Raw genomic sequence first — 22689 nt, forward strand, 5'->3', positions numbered from 1 at the left:
CGATCTCATGAACCGATCGCATGCTGACGACACATAAACCCCGCGCCTGCTGTGAGAGCTAGGGCATAATATGCAGCGACACCGTCTCATTCTCTTTCCAGTGCGGGTAAAATAATTATAATGCTGAAGGTGAGGTACAATTCATATTTCTATATTAGATAACTTTCGCAGTCATTTGAAAACGTTCTGTGGGACATAAGTTCACAAACAGCGCGCGTGAATCACAGCGTGCGCGCGCGCTCTCTCTCCCTTTCAAAATGCTCAAATGGCTTCACATCAGCGCATCGCATCTGCACTAAAATCGAGGTGCTCAGTTGACACAGGATTTGCCACTTTGCACAATCGAGGCAGTGTCGCATTGTCACTAAAGTTTATCATTTGCATTTATTTTTAAGTCTTGCCAGTGTTCAAACCGCACTCGCGCGCACGGTCTGGACACACACACACACACACACACACACACACACACACACACACACACACACACACACACACACACACACACACACACACACAGGCCATCTCACAAAAAGCTTGCGAGTACAAAGTGCGCTGAAATGGTCAGATACACACATATGTATGTACTAAATGACCGTCTTGACGAGTATGCACGTAAACCCCGTCGTGACTCGCGAGTGAACATTTGTGCAACTGCATGTAACCGTAACCGTGTTCACTCTTAAAGTGACAGCTGTCGAATAAACTGCTGCTGTCTCTGAGTTTCTCTTTGTCTTGTGTTGAACCTTTATGACACCCACTGCTCTTGAATGACTAACTTTTGCAACCTTAAGTGTAAGGATGAATCTAATTTAATTTATTCAGGGAAGACCAATATTAATTTACATTTGATTTCTTATTAAATGTCTTTAGTATTTCTTACCTCAATACTAATGTTAGACCTACCTGAAAAATTGTTTTTAAAAACAAAAATGCACTGCATGATCAAATATTTAGGTGAGAATTATATACATTTATTATATACATTTATTTGGGAAAGATGGCCTACAATAGTCTTAAGTTATCTCATTTTCTAAAATAAACACTTGGTGGTTCTTCAAGATCTTGACTCAGTTAATTTAGAGTTAGTTTCATTTCTACAAATGGTGCAAACTCTGCAAGATTATAGATAAAACATTTACATTTACATTTTTTAGTCATTTAGCATATAAAAGATTGCCATTCTGTGATCGGCAGTGATCGGCAATCGGCAGATCATGATCTTGGTGATCGGTAATCGGTGATCGGCCCCAAAAATGCTGATCGGAGCATCTCTAATATTTATATATCTTGTTCATTTCGTTATTATTTGTCTTTACATTAGTTGTGCTTTTGATAAGAATTGTCCACATTAATTAAAGAACATTATTACAACAACTGCTTTTATTGTTTGTTTTCCATAAATCTACATTTGGGGAGAGTAAACTATTTATTATTTTTTATTTTATTAATAAAACTAAATTACAACAAAACAACAATAAACTTAAGAACAAATTAAAGAATAAAATAAAAAAAGAAAATTGTACAACCATGTTATGTTAGTTTTCTAATATTACACACTTACTTAACAATGGAATGCTATCAAAAAATAAAGAACCTAAAAGGGTCCTATATCCATCAGAGTCGCGGATTTTAATGGTCATAACAGAGTTGTCCAATCAGGGCGCTGGACTCGTTCCCACTCCACCAATAGGAGCTCAGACTGAGTCTTACATGAGTGTCACTGTCACCTTCCACGCGATCATGCTTACATATGAGTAAATGTTTAAAAAAAAAGAGTTAAACTTAAATGTGCATTGTTCCCTCAGTATGTTACCTTTAGGTTAACAATCCGAAATCATTTCTGTGCATGTATTTTAATGCACACGGTTGTTTCTACCTCATGGTGAAAGTTGGCAGATATCAGTTGAGCTGACCAGGACTCTCGTGTACTCGCGACAATGTTTTATTCCAGCAGCGGCAACGGTACACTGAGAGCCGCCGTCCAGTACGTTACTCGCTCTCATTGGAGTCCAGGTAAACCACTGCACCTATACATAACGTTACTTGTTTGCAGATCTATCATTCCTTACAGTGTATTGTTTTAATTCACGGCTGGGTGGTGATAAAATGGCAGGAACACTGTTGCTGTGTGTGAAGTCAATCATTCATTGTGCAGGAACCTTTAGTTAGTTAGCTTTTTTCTCTCCACGTTTAAAACCCAAATTAGTATGTACTAGGCACAAAATAATAAATTGGTTTGTTGACGTGACATTTTTTCACTGTCACACAAGATAAAATATACATATAATTACTCATCATTTAAAATTCAGTAAATGGTTAAACGTTTCTCTGTCTTGCATGGACCTGTTGATATAAAAACTTGTCTTTTGATTAATATAATCTTTTTACATTTTTGAGCCAAATCTCAAAATTGTCAAATGACTGTCTCAAGCATGGCTCAATAAATTACAAATTTTATAAATGAAAAAGAAATACCTAATTTTACAAGTGTAAGTTTATTTAGTAAATGACAAAGCATAGGAACACTGAAAACCATGTTCTCCGGTGTGACACCATATCCTGATTTTCGGGCAATTCCACTGACAAGTTTTATTAGTTGAAGACCCCATTCAAGGTCATGTAACTGTGAAGCCCATGACATGTGCACATGGTAAGATTTTGTTTCAGAATTGTTGAAACCACTATAAAACAGTACAATCAACATGGGGAAATCTCACAGTAAAACAAGCCAGATGAGAAGTTTATCATCTATGAATCTTTACTCTTGACTTTAATTAGGGGTTCAAGCACGAAGTGCTGAAACCCTATTGTAATTGTAAGGGTTTTTATTATTATTATTCTCCGCTAAAACGCATCGTGCAGCCCAAACCGTAAAGGCTGGAGCATTGAAACTTTGTCAGATGGTAGCCCAAAAATCGAGGAGAGGTTATCAAATTATGAGCCAAATTGGCCTATAGGTGGCGCTATAGCAATCAATTGCGCGAAACTGCTCATAACTCCTAAACCGTAAGTCATAGACTCAAGTGTCTTATATCATTGGAAAGCTGAATACCTGACGTAAATAATGTATATCTCCGATTTCATTTCCGGTAGGCAAATTTTTCCGTCATTTTGAATTTTGTTGAAAAACTACTTTTGCGAACTAGTCCCTGGATTTTAACCCGATCGGAACCAAACCAGTGCAGAAATGTTCTCTGGAGTCTGAATATCAATAATTATCGAAAAAAAGTTGAAATTTCGATTCACGGTTGCTAAGGTGCGGAAAACGAATGTTGTGGGAGGAGCCTATTTTACTAAAATGGCTATAACTCAAGAACAAAATGAGATATCTTTACCAAACTTGGTACACATGTGTATGGGCTGAGTCTTTGGTCACGATAAAACAATCGCGACGATTGAACACTTGGTGGCGCTATAACACAAAAAAAACATGAAAATGGCTATAACCACCCGACCGCTAGTCCAATTGACTTGAAAATTGGTATGCAGTGTCTTGGTCCAAGGTACCATATATGTCTATGAGGACATTGGCGTATCTCAAAAAACATGGCCGCTATCGGCTAATGAAGTTTGAGCACCTCTAAGACAAGGTTAACGGAGGCCGATCGGAATGAAACTCGGTGGGCATGTTTGACTCATGGCCCTAGAGGTCTGTAAGAATTTTGAAAGAAATCGGCCTCTAGTTGGCGCTAACGAGTTTTATGGCCCTGTAATCACGTGGTGTTGCACACATAAACCAAATATACATATCATATGATAGGTCTCCTCATGCTGAATAACTTTGCCTCTAGAAGCATTGCTGTCAATCAAAGCGTTCATTAAATATTTGCAATTATGTTTAAAACCTACTTTTGCGAACTAGTCCCTGGATTTTTGCCTGATCGGAACCAAACCAGTCTAGGACAATTCTCTGGACTCTCTAGATTAATAATTATTGAAAAAAAATTGAACTTTTGCATTTGGATGGCTATAACAGGGTCATTTAGAAGAGGGGCGTAGCAAAATACACTATACAGCTTATAAATCCTAAAGGAAAACTCAAAACTTCACGAAAATTGTTATGTATATGTGACATAACATGCTGAAGAAGCATGCAAAGTTTTATGGAGATCGGACCATAGGTTGCGCTATAACTGTTAAAAAGCTTTGAAAACCATGTATTCCCTATGGTGAATTGCCTGTATTGGCTGTAAATGGTATTTTCTATCTCTGTAATCAGGTGGGGTAAAAAACATCCACATAATGTGCAGAAATTATGATAGATCTCTTCATACTGAACAACTTTGCCTCAAGAACCAATACTGTCAATCAAATTGTTATTTATTTATTCACAATTATGTTAAAAACGTATTACCTAAAATTGCCACCAGATGGCAGCAGAAGACCACTCATTGGTTCATTCTGCTTACTAAGCATATTTAAACTTTATAAAATCATTATAATAAATGTTGCAAATGACATTTTGTCAATGTTTATCAATTAATTTGTTCATTTGATTAATGTTTTTACAATAATTATTAAATTACAATTAAAATAATGCCTGAAAATATGTTTTAAAGGGGAAAACCTGGAATAAGCTATTTGTTACCCATCATTTATTTCAAATATCTATATCTCCAACAAAATGTGCATGTGAGTTAAGCACGTCTGAAGACATTAACTTGGAAAATGTGCCAATTAAATGAAAAACAGACATTTAAAATGAAAATGAGCCAATGAGTGGTTCTCTGCTGCCACCTGCTGGGCTTAAATGGTCATTTTGTCATTCTATTTACTTATCATGTTCTATAATTCCTATTTAGACATTATAAAGTCACTATTACAATATTTACAATTACATTTTGTCAAATTAATTTATTTCAAATATATTATGGCGTATTACCTAAAATTGCCACCAGATGGCAGCAGAAGACCACTCATTGGCTTATCCTCTAAACTAATATTGTTCAATCATATTTAAACTGTGATCGTGCAGACCAAAGCGTAAATGCTAGAGACTTGAAACTTTATCAGATGGTAGTACAAAAATCGAGGCTAATGTTGTCAGAGTATGAACTTGATTGGCCAATAGGTGGCGCTACAGCAATCAAAAGGGCGAAATGGCTCATAACTCCTAAACCGTATGTCGTATATCGTATATCTACGATTTCATTTCCGCCATGATAGATTTTCCGCCATTTTGCATTTTGTCAAACAACTACTTTTGCAAACTAGTCCTAGGTTTTTTGCCGGATCGGAACCAAACCAGTGTCAAAATGTTCTCTGGAGTCAGATTATCAATAATTATCAAAAAAAGTCGAAATTTATATTCACGGTTGTTAAGGAGCGTAAAAATAATCGTTCAGGGGGGAGCCTATTTACTAAAAGGGCTATAACTCAGGAACAAAATGAGATATCTTCACCAAACTTGGTACACATGTGTATAGGCTGAGTCTTTGGTCACGATAAAAAAATCGCGACGATTTAACACTTGGTGGCACAATAACGTGAAAAAACATCAAAATGGCTTTAACCACCTGACCGCTGGTCCGATTGACTTGAAAATTGGTATGCAGTGTCTTGGTCCAAGGTACCAAGTATGTCTATGAGGACATTGGCGTATCTTAAAAAACATGGCTGCCACAGCCAATTAAATTTGAGCACCTATTAGACAAGTCTCATGGCCCTAGAGGTCTGTAAGAATTTTGAAAGAAATCGGCCACTAGTTGGCGCTAACGAGTTTTACGGCTCTGTAATCACGTGGTGTTGCACACATCCACGAAATATGCATATCATTTGATAGATCTCCTCATACCAAACAACTTTTTCTCTAGAACTGTTGCTGTCAATTAATATGTTCATTAAATATTCCTGAGTATGTTCAAAACCTACTTTTGCGAACTAGTCCCTGGTTTTTTGCCCGATTGGAACCAAACTAGTCTAGGATAATTCTCTGGACTCTCTAGATCAATAATTATTGAAAAAAAGTTGAACTTTTGCATTTGAATGGCTATTACAGGGTCATTTAGAAAAGAGGTGTGGCAACATACACTCAAAAGCCTATAAATTCTAAGGGAAAACTCAAAACTTCACGAAAATTGTTTTTGCATATGTAAGATAACATCTTTAACAAGCATGCAAAGTTTTATGGAAATCGGACCATAGGTGACGCTATAACTGTTAAAAGCCTTTTAAAACCACGTATTTCCTATTGTAAATTGCCTGTATTGACTGTAAATGGTATTTTCCATCTATTATTTCAGTGTTTAAAATCTTGCTAAATAAAAATTAATGTCTTTTGATGTTTGTGTGCTTAAAGGCCTTAAAGGCTTGAACCCCGCTAAATGCTGCTTGCAGCTTTAATTCATTTTATAACTGTTTTAATTTCCCTTGCTTTTGATTATTTTAAAAGGTTAGTTCACCCAAAAATGAAAATTCTGTCATTAATTACCCTCATGTCGTTGGACACCCGTAAGACCTCCGTTCATCTTCGGAACACAAATGAAGATATTTTAGTTGAAATCTGATGGCTCTGAAAGTCCTCCATTGGCACAATGGCACGGTTCACTCTCAAGACCCTTAAAAGGTACTAAAGACGTCGTTACAAAGTCCATCTCACTACAGTGGTTCTACAATAACTTTATGAAGCGATGAGAATAGTTTTTGTGTGCAAAAAAACCCTAAATAACGACTTATATAGTGATGACGATTTCAAAACACGGCCTCATGAAGCTTCGAAGCGTTATGAATCAGTGAGTCGATTCAGCGGTTTGAATCGCCAAAGTCATGTGATTTCAGCAGTTTGGCGGTTTGACACGTGATCCGAATTATGATTCGACTCACTGATTCATTTGACAAGTTAGTGACCCCTTATATTTTCCCAAACATCAGACTTCACAATACATAACAATATGAGTTTTTTTCTTCAAAAATTGTGTTTTAGATAAAAAATTCATTTTTTACTGCTTATTTGTTAACTACCCAATTACACTGGAAATCACCACCCTAACCTCATCATGTATATGATGCAATTTAATCTATATAATGATTCTGTAGTTCACACTTTTGTTCCTCAACAGATGATCTTTCATTAGCAGTTAAAGTTAAATGTTTTTTTTTCTCTTTATGTTTCAAAGTCAATATTACATCAAAGTTAACCCCGTTTATTGTCTTAATGTTAACTGAAACAACTTTCCTTTTTGACTGATGTTGATGTTCATTTGAAGGACATGCATAATTTTTTTTAACGCCTCAGCTGTCATATAGGGAAATCTCTTCACAATCAAATCTATTCCACATTGATATAATCAAGTTTTGCCTCTACTTTTCTTTCCTCATTTTACTCAGATAAACAATACCATTCACAAGTTTGGGGTCAGTACGATTGCTTTTAAATAAATTTAACTTTTGTTAAGCAAGGATGCATTAAATTGATCAAAAGTGACAATTAATATTTTTTACGTATTTTTCTATTTCAAATAAATGTTTTTTTTTTTAAAACTTCATCAGAATCCAGAACATCACATCATCAAAGCAGAATGATTTCTGAAGGATCATGTGACACTTTAAGACTGGAGTGATGATGCTGAAAATTCAGCTTTTACATAAATTACATTTTAAATATATATGCTAATAAAAAAGTTATTTTAAATTGTTATAATGCTTCACAACATTAATGTTTTTAAACTGTATTTATGATCAAATATATGCAATCTTGCGTATTGCATAAGGTGAGCATAAAAGCAATAACAGCTATTATTAACAGTTCTCTAGCGAATGGAATTGTCCCTGCTAGTTCACCCTCTGCTTAAGAAACCCCATCTTGACCCATCTACCCTCAACAATTTCCAAGTTGCCTCTTATTTCTAAGCTCTTAGAGAGTCGTGCATTGTCAGTTGAATACCTATATCAGTATATCCAATATTTCTGATACTTTTCAGTCTAGTTTTAGATCAATGCACCGTACGGAAACTGCTTTGTTGAAGGTCATCTTTTGTAAATCCTCGATACCAGTTTGCGCACGCAGTGCTTGTCTTGTTGGATTTAAGCGTTGCCTTTGATAAAAATCGACCATGGTATCTTGTTACATCGGTTGGAAATTGGTGGGTATTCAGGGTGTCGCCTTGCAGTGGTCGGCCTCTTCTTCATCAGTTCCCCTATTATGTGGTGTGCACCAAGGGTCCATTTTAGGCCCGCTTCTCTTTTCAATCTATATGCTGCCATTGGGTGCCATTTTTAAGAAATATAGGATCTCCTACCACTGATATGCTGACGATACGCAGTTTTATCTACCGTTCTTATCCCTTGGACGTACTGTGTGATTTGAGGAGGTCAAATGTTGGATGGCTAATAATTTTTTACAATTAAATGAAAGCAAAAGCGAAATTTAGGTTTTTAGGCCCATCCAGGTCTTCATCTCCTTTTAATTTAGGTTCTATTTCTACCACTGTTTATCCTAATGTAAGGAATCTTGGGGTTACATTTGATTCGTCACTATATTTTGAGAAACAAATTTGTTCAGTGGTAAAGGGCAGATTCTTTAATTTCAGATCGATTGCAAAATTAAAAACGTTTTTGTCTCCAAGATTTAGAGACCGCAATCCATAACGCCTTCATAACATCACGTCTGGACTACTGTAATTCCCTGTACTGCCTCAAACTACAATCTCTCCCCTGCAAATTGTCCAAAATGCTGCAGCGAGACTTATTGGCACAAAAAAGAGAGATCACATTTCTCGCATTTTAGCGACTTTACATTGGCTTTGGAATCAATTTTAAAGTTGCAGTTTTTGTGTACAAGACTCTATCTGGTGTTGCACCAAAACACATAAGTGACCTTCTGATTCCTTACACTCCCCAAAGAACTCTTAGGTCTTGTAATCAGCTTCTCTTTACTGTCCCATGTTTTCGCTGTAAAACTAAGGGTGGTCGGGCCTTCTCTGCTGCAGCACCTAAACTCTGGAACAGTCTGCCCCTCAATGTGAGGTCGGCTCCTTCATTAGCCAGCTTTAAATTGGCTCTTAAATCTCATCTGTTCTCTCTGGCTTTTAATTAGATCGATATTGGTAGATTTTTTTTATATTTATTTATTATTTGGATTGTATCAGGTCTAATGTGTTTATATTTTGTATCTGCCTTGTTTCTTTTTATATGCACATTGTCTTACTGTACAGCACTTTGGCGTAACTCTGTTGCTTTTAAATGTGCTATAGAAACTAAATTTGACTTGACTTGAACATATTTTAAACAGTAGTGTACATTAAATTGAGGAAGTAAAATGGGTTGCAAACTGTTTTTTGTTTTTTTGTACAGGGTCTCTGTGGTGTTCATGCAGGAATGTGTCTGTGAAAACAGGGGGATGGAAAACCAAGAAAGTTCCTCAGAGATACCTGGGACAGCCAAGTCCGTACACACACCCTCACCTCATCAAACATGGTGAGACATCCACTCTTTTCATTTGAAATCAAAACTTACCCTTATGACTTTCTTAATGTTTGTTTCTGGTCTTATCATGAATGAATATCTTTAGACCAAAGAAGAACTTTTTTTTGTTGTAATATTTAGGGATGCACGATATATCGGCCACCAAATCTGTATCGGCTGTTGTTTCTTTTTAATTTGATCATTATCGGCCCGATAAGAATATTTGACCTATATATTAATGCCGACAAATAATGGATTATTTCCTTCAGCGGAGACACTTCAGATGCACACTGTTCACCATGATGGTTTTAAATTGCTTGAAATATGACTTTAGTTTTTGTAATCGGGCTCTCAAGAATTATATAACAATTTGTATCTAGATTTATCAGCCCATATATCGGTTATCGGCTTTCAAGTATAAAGAATTATCAGTTATCGGTATCGGCCAAAATTTTCATATCGGTGCATGAAAATGTTAGCCTTGAAATCTAGACGTACCCTAGCGGCAGCAAATCTAATTCGCCGTTGGCTTGTGAGCTGGAAAAACCAAACTCTGGTCAGGCCAATCACATCATGTATAGAGTCAGTGGGCGGGCTTAACATAATGACGGCAGAGTTGCCGCGGTTCCACGTGCCACTCGTAAAAAAAGAAGCTGGCGAACAGCAGTCTTTCGAATATACTTTGGCCGCGACTCTGGAAGACTTGGAGTTAAGCTTTTCTTTGAGAAAAGAACAAAGAAAGGCACTGAAGTCATTCTTAAGAAAGGAAGATGTGTTCTGAGTTTTGCTGACCGAATATGGCGAAAGTTTAATCTATCAACTAGCTCCGCTTCACCTTCTTCGTTGCTCTGGTTGGTTGTAACGCTATCCTACTGCGTGCAGAGGGAATTTGAAAGACAACCGTTTATCTCGCCTCTCGGATTGAGCCCTGCAAATGGTGTGTTCCCAGACCCAACACCTTGATGTGGGTCTGGCTTGTCAGGCTATGAAAATTTTAACCAAAATGCAACAACCTGCTCCCCCTCTGAAATTTTGGGCTGATGTCCCTTAGGCCATGCCGGCTATTGGTTTATAGAGTCAAATAGCTATTTAGCCCTTTGTTTTTTAATGCTGTAGTTAAAACAGCCTTTACAAATCTTGTACTTTAAGTAATCTGATGTAGATTAACATTAATATAATGATATGAAATGCCTATTTTCACTGTCCAATTAATTCACAATTAATAAAATACAATTCCCATCTTACAAATGATTATTTGTCATTGAATATTCTGTTTCACTTCAAAATACATTACTGTTAAAAAGTTTGAGGTCAGTAAGATTTTAAGTATAGTAATATTGGGAATTTTCAGCATCATTACTCCAGTCTTCAGTGTCATATAATTAGTCAGAAATCATTCTAATATGATGATTTGATGCTCAAGAAACATTTATGATTATATGTTGAAAACTTTGATAAGCTTCATATTTTTGTTGAAGCCGTGATACATTTTTTTAGGATTCTTCGGTGAATAGAAAGTTCAAAAGAACAGCATTTATTTAAAATATAAATATTTTAAAGCATATTAAATCTCTTCTGTCACTTTTGATCAATGCATCATTACTGAATAAAAGTAGAATTTTTTTCTTTGAATGGTAGTGTACATCATATTATAGGAGTAAAATGCGTTGCTTCGTGTTGTTTAATGACAAATGCTCCTCTCATAGGTGAGGTGACACCAGGTCTCACCCAGACGGAGTTTGAGTTCCGTCGGCAGCGCTTGGCGTCTCTGATCGAGATGCAGGCAGAACGACTAACAGGTTCTGGAGCCTCTTCAAACTCTTCCCACATTGTCATCGTCCTATCCCATCCCATTCGCTACATGACCAATGACATCCCTTACCCGTTCCACCAGAACCAGGACTTCCTGTACCTGACAGGAATTATGGAGCCGGACAGCGCACTGGTGATGTACGGATCGGGTAAGCCGGACCAGGCCGTGTTGTTCGTGCCCCGGCGAGACCCGGCGCGAGAGCTTTGGGACGGGCCTCGCTCTGGGAAAGACGGAGCAGCTGCTTTAACAGGTCTAGAGCGGGTGCACAGCACAGAGGAACTGGGCGTGGTGCTAAAAAGCATAAAAGGTAGAGGAAAAACAGGTCTACATTTACATGCATTCAAGCTTTACATTTGCATCAGTATCTTACTCTGTTCTCCTTCTCTTAGGAGGAACTATATGGTACGACAGCTCTCAGCCTTGCCATCCACGATTACACCAAAATCATGTGCACCCCGTATTGGAAGGAGGACCGCTGACAAAGTCTCTCCGACCCCTCACTCATTCCCTCAGAGCCATTAAGAGCCCAGCAGAGGTCGGTCTGATGAAGGAGGCAGGACGGATCACTGCCCAGGTAATAAATCCCTAATAACAGTACCTTATGTTGTGGCAAATTAATAAGAAAATAAGTTGTTGATGTAAAGATTGATCATTTCAGTTATGAGGGACTTGATGAAATTATTTACAGTAAGTTGCCTGAGGAGGCCTAACATGCGCTATATTGAGCCATGCGTTTATCTTCAGGCTTTTAAGAAGACGATGGCCATGTCAAGAGGAGACATTGATGAGGCAGTTCTCTATGCAAAGGTGAGCCGAGGGACTAAATGCATGAATGCATGCACAGTCAATTTGAACACAGGATTCTGTGTGCAACCTGTACTCTGTTATATGGGTGTTTCATGAACTTCCAGCGTTTTTCTGTCCAAGGTAGGCCTGTCACGATCATGAATGTTGTGTTGGCAATTAATTGTCACAAATGCTGATATAGAGCCATATCGCATGGCTATGAGTGTGATATTATGTTTATACAACAGTTTGACGGCACAAGTGTGTAAATCAATAAGAAACAACAACGGAGTGTCTTTAAAAACCCTCTGTTGTGCAGATTCGAGTCTCAAGTTGATAGTTTGACAGCTGTGACCTGTTACTAATTCTAAAACGTCACTTTAAACAAATAACGAAGGAACGCTGAGTCGCTTCACTGAAGCTTATTGTATTATGTAGAGTAGAGTATTATGGTATTATGAGAGATCGACTAAACAAGTGCATTACCTGCATCTAGATGATATTCTTCTGGTCAATCTTATATTCATTATCACAAAATCAGTTTGAATGTCTTTGTCCTTTTAACAATTAACGGGATTTCTCATGACAGTGATGGTTAATGCATTTGTAAGTTGAGTCTTATTGTTTACAACCTTGTTTCGTCCTTTCAATATAAAAGTATTTGTTATTGCCTTACTCATTAGAACAGTCTTTATTATGCACTGAAAAAAATGATTTGTTGAATTTACTAAAAAATTTTTATCGTAAGTGGTCGCAATCAATTTATTTTATCTCAATTTAAACAAAAGCACATGCAATTCCCATAAAACCAATTCATTTTTTAAAAGTAAAATAAAAAAACTACATTTAAATTATTTAAACGAGCACAAATTAATTATGCTTAATTTAATCGGGCCATAATCATTTTTTTCAGTGTGGTGTAATAATGTAACGTTCACTGAAGTCAATCACAAACCGACTCTTTCCCAATACCAAATACAACATGTTATTTATATAAAATATTACTTATTGATCAATAATAATTAAATTAACAACAATAGCCATAATAAAAGTATAAGAAGTTGTACAGTAGGAGATAAACACAAGCAAACCGTTCAGTTAAAAGTACAAAAGCAGCGCTAGTTACAGTACAGGTTTTGAAACTTAACTTGCCCTTAGCCTAACTGATTTGCTCTTGAACAAGTGATAGATTAATAAGACCAAAGATTGCCTGTTTGATATACCCAAAATTAATTATACCTCATGTTTAACCACTATCTACATAAGAGCGAGCAAACAGGCCGAGATGAAGCTGTTCTCAGTGGGTACATGATCGATGAATGGCCGCTGACGGACTGGAGCTGGCATCTGCGAAAGCGAAGTCAAACAAATTGTCAAATAGGCGCTATGTTTATATGTAAGTCACATATTTGAGGTCTAAATAACTACATTCTCGCCTAAAAACTGTTAAAACTACATTCCTACATATTAGTATTTGTAAAATTATTATATTGCTCATCTGCCATGACACTGTGAGAGAATTATTTTTTTTTTACATTTTTATTTTATTTTATTGCACTTTTAAGCAAACAAAGTCAATGTACAGTCAGAACTGCAATACATACAAATAGGAAAACAAAACAGTCAGCCAGGGGAGGAGGCTAAACATTATATAAAAATATCAAAGGATTCACAAACAGAAACCGTTTTAATTGCTTTCTTATTGCGGGAATGAAGGATAGTATTGATATATGTCTGTATTTCTTTTTCAAGAACCAAAAACAAAGGTTGGGTTTTATTGTACTTACAATTATGTATATGGAATTTAGCAAAAATTAAATGTATAATATAGTATTCTTTCCTTTTACTTGAGGGGATATTATTAAAACCAAATATAAAGTTTTCTAAACGCAAAGAAAAAGTGGGGTCAATGTTCAGTTCAGATCAATATCCTTTTTAAATTTAACAAGAAAATTATTTACTGGGTAGTACCTGTGTAAGATTTTGAAACTTAATTTTGATAAGATTTTGATAAATATTTGTTTGGTAAGGTCCAGATGGCCTTCCATAACAAACCTTCGACCAGTCTATTCCAATAAACAATACAGTTTGTCCTGGTGACAATATCTTTTTGAAATAATGAACAAATAGTTTTATTAACATTTACTGCAAGCAGAGTGGTACAATCGGTGAAATGGTTCCCGCGCTGATACTGGTAGAATATCGTATGGCTGGAAAAGGCTCTCAGACAATCAGAATCGAGAACTAGATCGAATAATATCATATATCATCATATAATATTCTTTGGCAAAACCTTATTGAAATTTAAATTGCACAATTATTGCGCTTATCTCAAATAACTGATTAGATTGAATAACCATGATCAGATGATTAATCAGTAATCAGTAAGTTTGGTTTTATTAACTTTAAAAAAAAAAATTCAAATGGCTTTTATAGTATATAGAATATATACTATAAAACTTATATAGTATATATCTGCTTTATAATTGAATATACATTTAAAATGTAATTTAGTCCTGTGATGCAAAGCGGAACTTTCAATATCATTATTACTCCAGTCTTCAGTGTCACATGTCCCTTCAGAAATCATTCTAATATGATGATTTACTGCTCAAGAAACATTTCTGATTTATTATCAATGTTGAAAACAGTTGTGCTGCTTAATATTTTTGTGGAAACTATGATGCTTTTTTCAGCATTCTTAAATGAAAGAAAGTTTCATTTATTTGAAATGGAAATCTTTTGTAACATAACATTATAAAAATCTTTACCTCACTTTACTGCATCTTTGCTGAATAAAAGTATTATAAAAAAAACATCTTACTGACACCAAATTTTTGAACGGTAGGGAAATTAGTATACATTTTTTACACTATTATCACCCATAATTAGGGTTGGGTACCGAAATCCGGTTCCAATATGGCACCGGTACTTATATAACCGGTATGTACCGGACCGAATCAGAACGCAGATTTCGGTTCCTCATTTCGGTGCCAAAATTCAAACGTGCTTTCGTGCTTTGGCTGAGCCAGAGACAGACGCTCAGCGCTCGTCACATCACAACTCATGACAACTATTCAGTGTTTTCAACCACAACTCATGACAACTATTCAGTGTTTTCAACGACATCATGTTTATTTCAGGTTTCAGACATTTAAATGTTCATAAGTAGGCTACTAGCAAAAAACACACACTGATGTCTATGAAAGCGGCAATGACAATCCTTTCAGACGGTTATAATTTGACTAACGTTACGTGTTTTATTCACATCAGATAAATGCACATTATATAGTAACTATAGCGTTTACTCTGTTCTTCTTCCAGTTCACTGGTCACTTACTTTCATGTATTTCGTGAGACGAGAATGCTCTCAAGTGTTGTAAATCCGACAGATCCGATTCTGAGGTGCTAACTAACATGGCGCCGCCCATTGCGCTTTATAGATCAACTAACACACATTCACTCACACATTTGAACATCAGATAGTTCGTGACACAGTTAAGAAGTTTGTGAATATTTTGAATAAAAAGAAAAAACGAAATAAACCCGATACAGCTGAGCTGTCAGCGCTATTGCGGCTGCTGTGTGTCATGTGAGAAACATGACGCGTCACCATGGAAACATTAAGGCGATGCGTTCAAAAATATTTAGCCAGAGAATATGATCATATTTCAAAATAAAGCTGAAGCTCGAAGCTGGTTTGTAGCAGAGCAAGAATACAGACGACTGCTGTTATTACTGTAACTGTTTAGAGTTATATTAGGCTTGTTGTAGTTGGGTGGCTTAGGTTTTACTGTGAATTTGTAAATATGTCAATTATAATTTGTAAATAAGTAAATTGTGTTTTGTATTTATTTATATTCATACATTTAAGTATACATTAAACTTTTAATAAATGGTTCAATTTAAATAATAAATAAATAAATAAATAAAAAGCCATTTAATGTCATCCACCTCGTTTGGTGGCCTTTTAAAAAAAAAAAAGTATCGGTTCAGGCACCGTTTAGGCACCGTAACCGTTTTAAAAGTATCGGTTTGGCACCGGAATCGAAAAAAACCCAAACGATACCCAACCCTACCCATAATCTCCACAACACTGAACCATTTTGCGCAATTTTTTTTTAATGAGTGTACTTGTGTACCAAGGAAAGCAGTGTCAGTAAAGAGAATACTTTAGATGAACTATGAGACATAACCAAAGAAATTAAATAATATTTTGTCAGATTATGCAACACGTGAACACATAATTGTGTTTACATAAGGGTACATAAGATGGTAGCTATGAAATTAGCAAGACAAAGGAGTTGGTCATTTTATTCCAAAAAATGTGATGTCTAACGAAGAATACCATTAAAGTGGTGGAAACGGTAGAAATGAGACTACTGGGAATTTTACTGGCTTTCATAAAATCTATTATATATATATATAATACATACATACATATACATACATATACATACATATACATACATATACATACATATACATACATATACATACATATACACTGATCAGGTATAACATTATGACCACTGACAGGTGAAGTGAATAACACTGATTATCTCTTCATCACGGCACCTGTTAGTGGGTGGGATATATTAGGCAGCAAGTGAACATTTTGTCCTCAAAGTTCATGTGTTACAAGCAGGAAAAATGGGAAAGTGTAAGGATTTGAGCGAGTTTGACAAGGGCCAAATTGTGATAATGAGACGATTAGGTCAGACCATCTCCAAAACTGCAGCTCTTGTGGGGTGTTCCCGGTCTGCAGTGGTCAGTATCTATCAAAAGTGGTCCAAGGAAGGAACAGTGGTGAACTGGCGACAGAGTCATGGGAGGCCAAGGCTCATTGATGCACGTGGGGAGTGAAGGCTGGCCTGTGTGGTCCGATCAAACAGATGAGCTACTGTAGCTCAAATTGCTCAATAAGTTAATGCTGGTTCTGATAGAAAAGTGTCAGAATACACAGTGCATCACAGTTTGTTGCGTATGGGGCTGCATAGCCGCAGACCAGTCAGGGTGCCCATGCTGACCCCTGTCCTCTGCTGAAAGCACCACCAGTGGGCACGTGAGCATCAGAACTGGACACGGAGCAATGGAAGAAGGTGGCCTGGTCTGATGAATCACGCTTTCTTTTACATCAAGTGGATGGCCGGATGCGTTTGATGTGTGATGCTTTGGGCAATGTTCTGCTGGGAAACCTTGGGTCCACGGCTTTCCCTGTTGGCTGTGGCCTCTTTCAGCAGATAATGCGCCCTGCCACAAAGCAAAAATGGTTCAGGAATGGTTTGAGGAGCACAATGAGTTTGAGGTGTTGACTTGGCCTCCATATTCCCCAGATCTTAATCCAATCGAGCATCTGTAGGATGTGCTGAACAAACAAGTCCGATCCATGGAGGCCCCACCTCACTACTTACAGGACTTAAAGGATCTGCAGCTAACATCTTGGTGCCAGATATCACAGCACACCTTCAGGAGTCTAGTGGAGTCCATGCCTTGACGGGGTCAGTCAAAATGTTCAATTGCCTAATTTATCCCACCCACTAACAGGTGCCGTGATGAAGAGATAATCCGCGTTATTCACTTCACCTGTTAGTGGTCATAATGTTATCTGATCGGTGTGTATTTGTAGCAGAAAGTGCCTGTTATCTATATTTAAGCCTTTCAGAAGTTTTTGTAGGTAGTTTTTGGGATTGAATTACTTTGTAAAGTTGCCATTGTTTAGCCGTTGGGCAGTACAGAGGTAATGGAGCGTCTGAGAGCTGAAAATGTACCACAGAAACACAAATGACATCAGCAAGCTCTTGGATAGTCACATTTTAGTTTCCACCCCACATAATGACTAACATATCTTTCTTCCTTTCTCTTCTGTTTCTCTTTTTGGATTTCCATACAGTTTGATTTCGAATGCCGTGCTCATGGTGCGAACTTCCTGGCATATCCGCCTGTGGTTGCCGGTGGAAACCGAGCCAACACACTTCATTACATCAACAACAATCAAATAGTGAAGGTGAAGTACCAAACACAATCGTAATCATTACTGGGGCTTTTTTTCTAAGAGGGTGAGTCTATAACCGATTCATAAGATAAACAAGGGTGAAACTTGAAGTCTCTTTCTTGTTTCTCTTGTTCTTAAACAGCATGTGCGTATGTAAGCTTTTTGTTTTCACAAAGCAAATACACAAAAAATATTATCCCAATATTGAACTAACTCTTTCTTTCTCAGGATGGAGAAATGGTCTTGTTGGATGGGGGCTGTGAGTATTTCGGTTATGTGAGTGACATCACACGCACTTGGCCAGTGAATGGAAAGTAAGTGTGTTTTTAAAAAAGAACTCTCATTGTCGTAACGTAGCTTTAATATCATAATCAATCAGCGCTCCAGTCCTTGCTCCGTGTGCCGTCTCCAGGTTCAGTTCTGCTCAGAGAGAGCTGTATGAGGCTGTGCTGGAGGTGCAGTTGGCCTGTCTGTCCCAGTGCAATCCTGGAGTCAGTTTGGACTATATATACTCCACCATGCTGGCGCTGTTGGCCCGGCAGCTTAGAGAGCTCGGGATCGTCCCACAAAGCACCAGTGATACAGACACACTGAAGGTATTCTGATTTGTTTTAAAAAGCAGGCTGTTTAAAGGGAAAGTTCACCCATAAAATAATTTTTGGATATTGTTTACTCAAATCAAATATCAGCAAATACCATTTCAAATCAAATTTTAGAAAATCACACATTAAATCATGATTAAAAAGTAATTATGGATGAGCAGGACTACTTCAGCAACTTGTTTTTACTGAACAAAAGGTTGGGGTTAAATTGTTTTTAAAATGTATTTTTAATTAATATTTTTTTATAAATTAATATGCAATTGATCAAAATGAAAATAAAGATTTTCATAATCTTACAAAAGATTTCTGTCTCAGCTAATCAATGAATCTTTAAAAAATGTATGATGGTTTCCACAAAAAAATGAAGCAGCACAACTTTTTTCATTGTTAATAATAATAATAATAGTAATAATGCATCATATCATCATATTATAATTATTTCTGAATGATGTGATATAAATACAGCTTTGACATCACAGGAATAAATTTACATTTTAAAATATATTCAAATAGAAAAACTTTTTTTTTATTTGTAATAATATTTCACAACTTTACTTTATTAGAATATTACAATTAAATACAGCTTTGGTGAGCATAAGAGGCTTCTGTCTTTCAAAAACATGTCTTGCTGACCCTAAACGTTTGTATATTTTTAGTGGCGGTCCTTAAAGTGGTGATGAATTGAGAAATCAACTTTCCCTTGAGCTGTTGATATATAAAAGTTCAGAGCTGAAAACTTCCTTGTTAGTCAAAGAAAAGCTTTTATTGACACCAGGCCCAGAAAACACTCAATCTCAGAATATGTCAACCCTTGACATCATCGTATGCTGAAACGTCGCCTCAACAGAGAAATATGTACGCCTGATACTGTAGCCCCGCCCACTGACTCGTTGAGCTAAACTGATCGCGCTACCGAGCAATAAACATGCCTATACATATATATATATATGTATATACATACATATATATATAGTACTATAATATATATAGTACTGTAATATAGTACTATATATATATATATATATATATATATATATAATACTGCAAAATGTATCACAGGCCTCTTACACCAACCTGAGATTCTGGTTCACAGCGCTGAAACACCAGGAATTCGAGGCTTTCTTTATTTATTTAATTGAGCTTCCCAAAAGCTTTGTGGTCAGGAAATTACTATAAGTCTTCCTGCTCAATTTAAATGCCAAAGATCTGCACCACTCAGTGTCTGTAAAACACCATACTGCTATAAAAGCAACATTTCACTTAACGCAGCGAGTTTATGAGGCTAACAAACCAACATGTTGGTCAGTTAAACCCGTTGTGACTCTGGGGATGTAGGGATACATTTATTTCAGTTTAAATCAGTTTTCCAGTTCAGAGTTTTGTGACTGATCACATTAGATGCACTAAATTATTCCTTTGTTTTTCTTAATGGATATCTGCTCTCTTCTTTTTCCTCTTCCAGGCTGCTCGGCAATTTTGCCCCCATCACGTGGGTCACTACCTCGGCATGGACGTTCATGACACCCCTGAGCTGTCCCGTTCACAACCGCTGCAGCCTGGCATGGTGATCACAATAGAGCCAGGTAGAGATCACTTTCACTAAAAAATGTAAATTGCTAGCAGCTGCACGTGCATTGTAGTGGCAGAAAAACAGTGGTAACAAGTGGAGGAAAATGGGTGATATTCACGGAATAAGAGACAAACATTTTTTGTTGTGCCTTTGGATGTCATAATCGGAATGGAAAAAAATATGGTCTTCATTTTTACAGCATACTCTCGTGGAGACACGCTTTAAAGCTAAATGCAGACATTTATGGTTGCATTGCTCAGGCTGGGCTGATGAAACCTGCGACGATTGCCTTACTATTAAAGCAAGAATTTGCATACTATAGATCGACATAATATTCACATATATGCAGTTCATAGGTGGGTGCTTCTCATGGACTTTACGATCAGATCAGCACCTTAAACTTACCTTCATTCATCCACAATAATAATTTACCATTCAGTCTTTTTTTGCCCATTCTACCCTTCTCATTTTACGTGCCTGTGTCAGATGTGGCTTTTTCATGCATGTAGTAACCTTCATCCCTCAAAACAACAACAGTCTGATAAGTTTCTAAAAAATGTGTTTCTTTTGCCCATTTTTAAAACCAAAATTGAACTTGAAAGTGACTTGTAATGCAAGTGTACTCAATACTCCAGCAACTGTATTGTCATTTCCACCGTCCATTGAGCAGCACAACCATTTCCAACTTTTCTAATGAGAAAAGTTTCTCAAGTAGCAAATTTGAACATTTAAAATGATTTCTTAAGGACAAGGTCGAGGTAACAGTGTTTTCAAATAATGACTTTGAAAATGAGGCATTGCCTTTACAAATTAAGAAAACACATTTTAAAATAAAAACACAAAGCCATTCTCCGCAGTGTTGAAGCTGAAATAAAAGTATTCATGTAAAAACTTAAACATAAAAAATGACAAATGTGTAACACTAATTCTCTCAAACAGTAGTAATAATATTGCATATTACTGTTTTCGACTGTATTTTTTATCAGTTAAATGCATGTTTGTGAACAGAAGCAACGTCTTAATGATCCCAAACTTTGAACATTAGTGTAAATAACAAATCCAATTCATAGTAAAACAATAACGCATGATATTTATAATTAATATATTTTATTTCAGTCATACACAGAAAATACAGTCTAGCTGTACAGTACAACTAAAGTTGAAAAGAAATGTCAGTCATCTGAATGGACGTTGCAACACACTGCAAGGGCATTTGAGGTGTTGATTATAATCGGAGCGATCTAGGATCGAAGACATTCATACAGCACCCCGCTAGATAATACTGATAAACCACAGACATGTATCTCTGTAATGACCTTTGGACGTTTGCATACTGGTCAAAGTAACATTCAACTTCTTAGCATTCGAGCTCTACTGCAAAATCAGTTTGTGCATCAAAACAGAAGCTCTAAACTCTCTTCTCTTGCTCTCTTAACCCAGGACTGTACATCAGCGAGGACGACCGCTCATGTCCAGAGCGATTCCGGGGTCTTGGGGTACGAATCGAGGACGATGTGGTGATCCAAGACCATGGAGGACCCCTTATCCTGTCTGCACACACCCCGAAAACCATCGCTGAGGTGGAGAGAGCTTGCGCACAAGGAGAGGACTGAAAGGAAAGAGTCAAAGATAGCAAGTCTTTCCAGAATGAGTCTTTAGTTAATACTGAACTCAGGAGCTCTGGATCTCACAGAACTTGCTCCAGTTATGTATTGAGGATTAAGAGCCGGACATGTCTGGACAGCGTGCAATGTCTCCCTGATAGCAAGTTCACTCCTATGCTAGCTGATGGGTTGTGTTATGTATTTGCCCACCTATGATGTAGGATGAGGGTTTATAGGAGACTTTAAATGAGGTCAGAGGGAGAAACAAATAGGTGACTGTGATTTAAAGAGCATGGTACACCATTTATGTTTGTGAGACACTGTGAGATTCTTTACTTGTGATTGAGTATGACTTAAGTTTGTTTGTCTGCTGAGGTTTTTATTGTCATAAATGTGTTTTTTTTTACTGTTGTCAAAATACATTTCTAGTTCATGATCTTTTCTGTAGTTTGTGTACTTTTATAGAGCTTTGTATAGCAGATTGTTTCAAAGCAGCTTCACAGTGATTACAAGATAAATAACAGAATCAATTATGCAAACTTTCAAATTTTGCTGTAAAGCAGCCCTAAAAAGTCAGCTGTGTCATTATTCAGCCCAAGTCAGTTCGGTGTTGATTCAGTTCAGCTAAATAGTGTAAAGTTTCAGGTCAGTTCAAAAGTATTGATGTTGCAAAATGTGTCTATTATGAAACAAATGCCGCTAGTTAACCACATAGTTAGTTACTGAACAGGTTCTTTGCAAAAATGAATTGCAGTACATAATATCTAAACTCGGTTTAAAGTTTGAATGACTTAGACTTATAGTTATACTAACATTGCGTTGTTTTTTTAAAGGCAGAATTCAAAATTCAAAAATGTAGAAGTTCAAAGTGATGATGTCTAAAATATCTGGCCAAATATGTTGCCAATTTAGTTTCA

General features: G+C 36.7%; 1 protein-coding gene across 1 annotated transcript; it reads left to right on the forward strand.

The window, feature by feature from the left end:
* The first annotated feature begins 1689 nt into the window (after positions 1–1689).
* xpnpep3 (X-prolyl aminopeptidase 3, mitochondrial) lies at positions 1690–22299 on the forward strand. The gene is made up of 10 exons (XM_079812713.1): positions 1690–2013; positions 9292–9414; positions 11109–11522; positions 11605–11789; positions 11960–12022; positions 17895–18008; positions 18225–18310; positions 18409–18592; positions 20061–20181; positions 21609–22299. Exons 1-10 carry the CDS (start codon positions 1938–1940, stop codon positions 21779–21781), a joined length of 1539 nt encoding a protein of 512 aa, XP_079668839.1. The 5' UTR covers positions 1690–1937; the 3' UTR covers positions 21782–22299.
* The last annotated feature ends 390 nt before the right edge of the window (positions 22300–22689 follow it).

Source organism: Gobio gobio, assembly GCF_949357685.1.
Source record: "Gobio gobio genome assembly, chromosome: 1".
Classification (NCBI taxonomy): Eukaryota; Metazoa; Chordata; class Actinopteri; order Cypriniformes; family Gobionidae; genus Gobio; species Gobio gobio.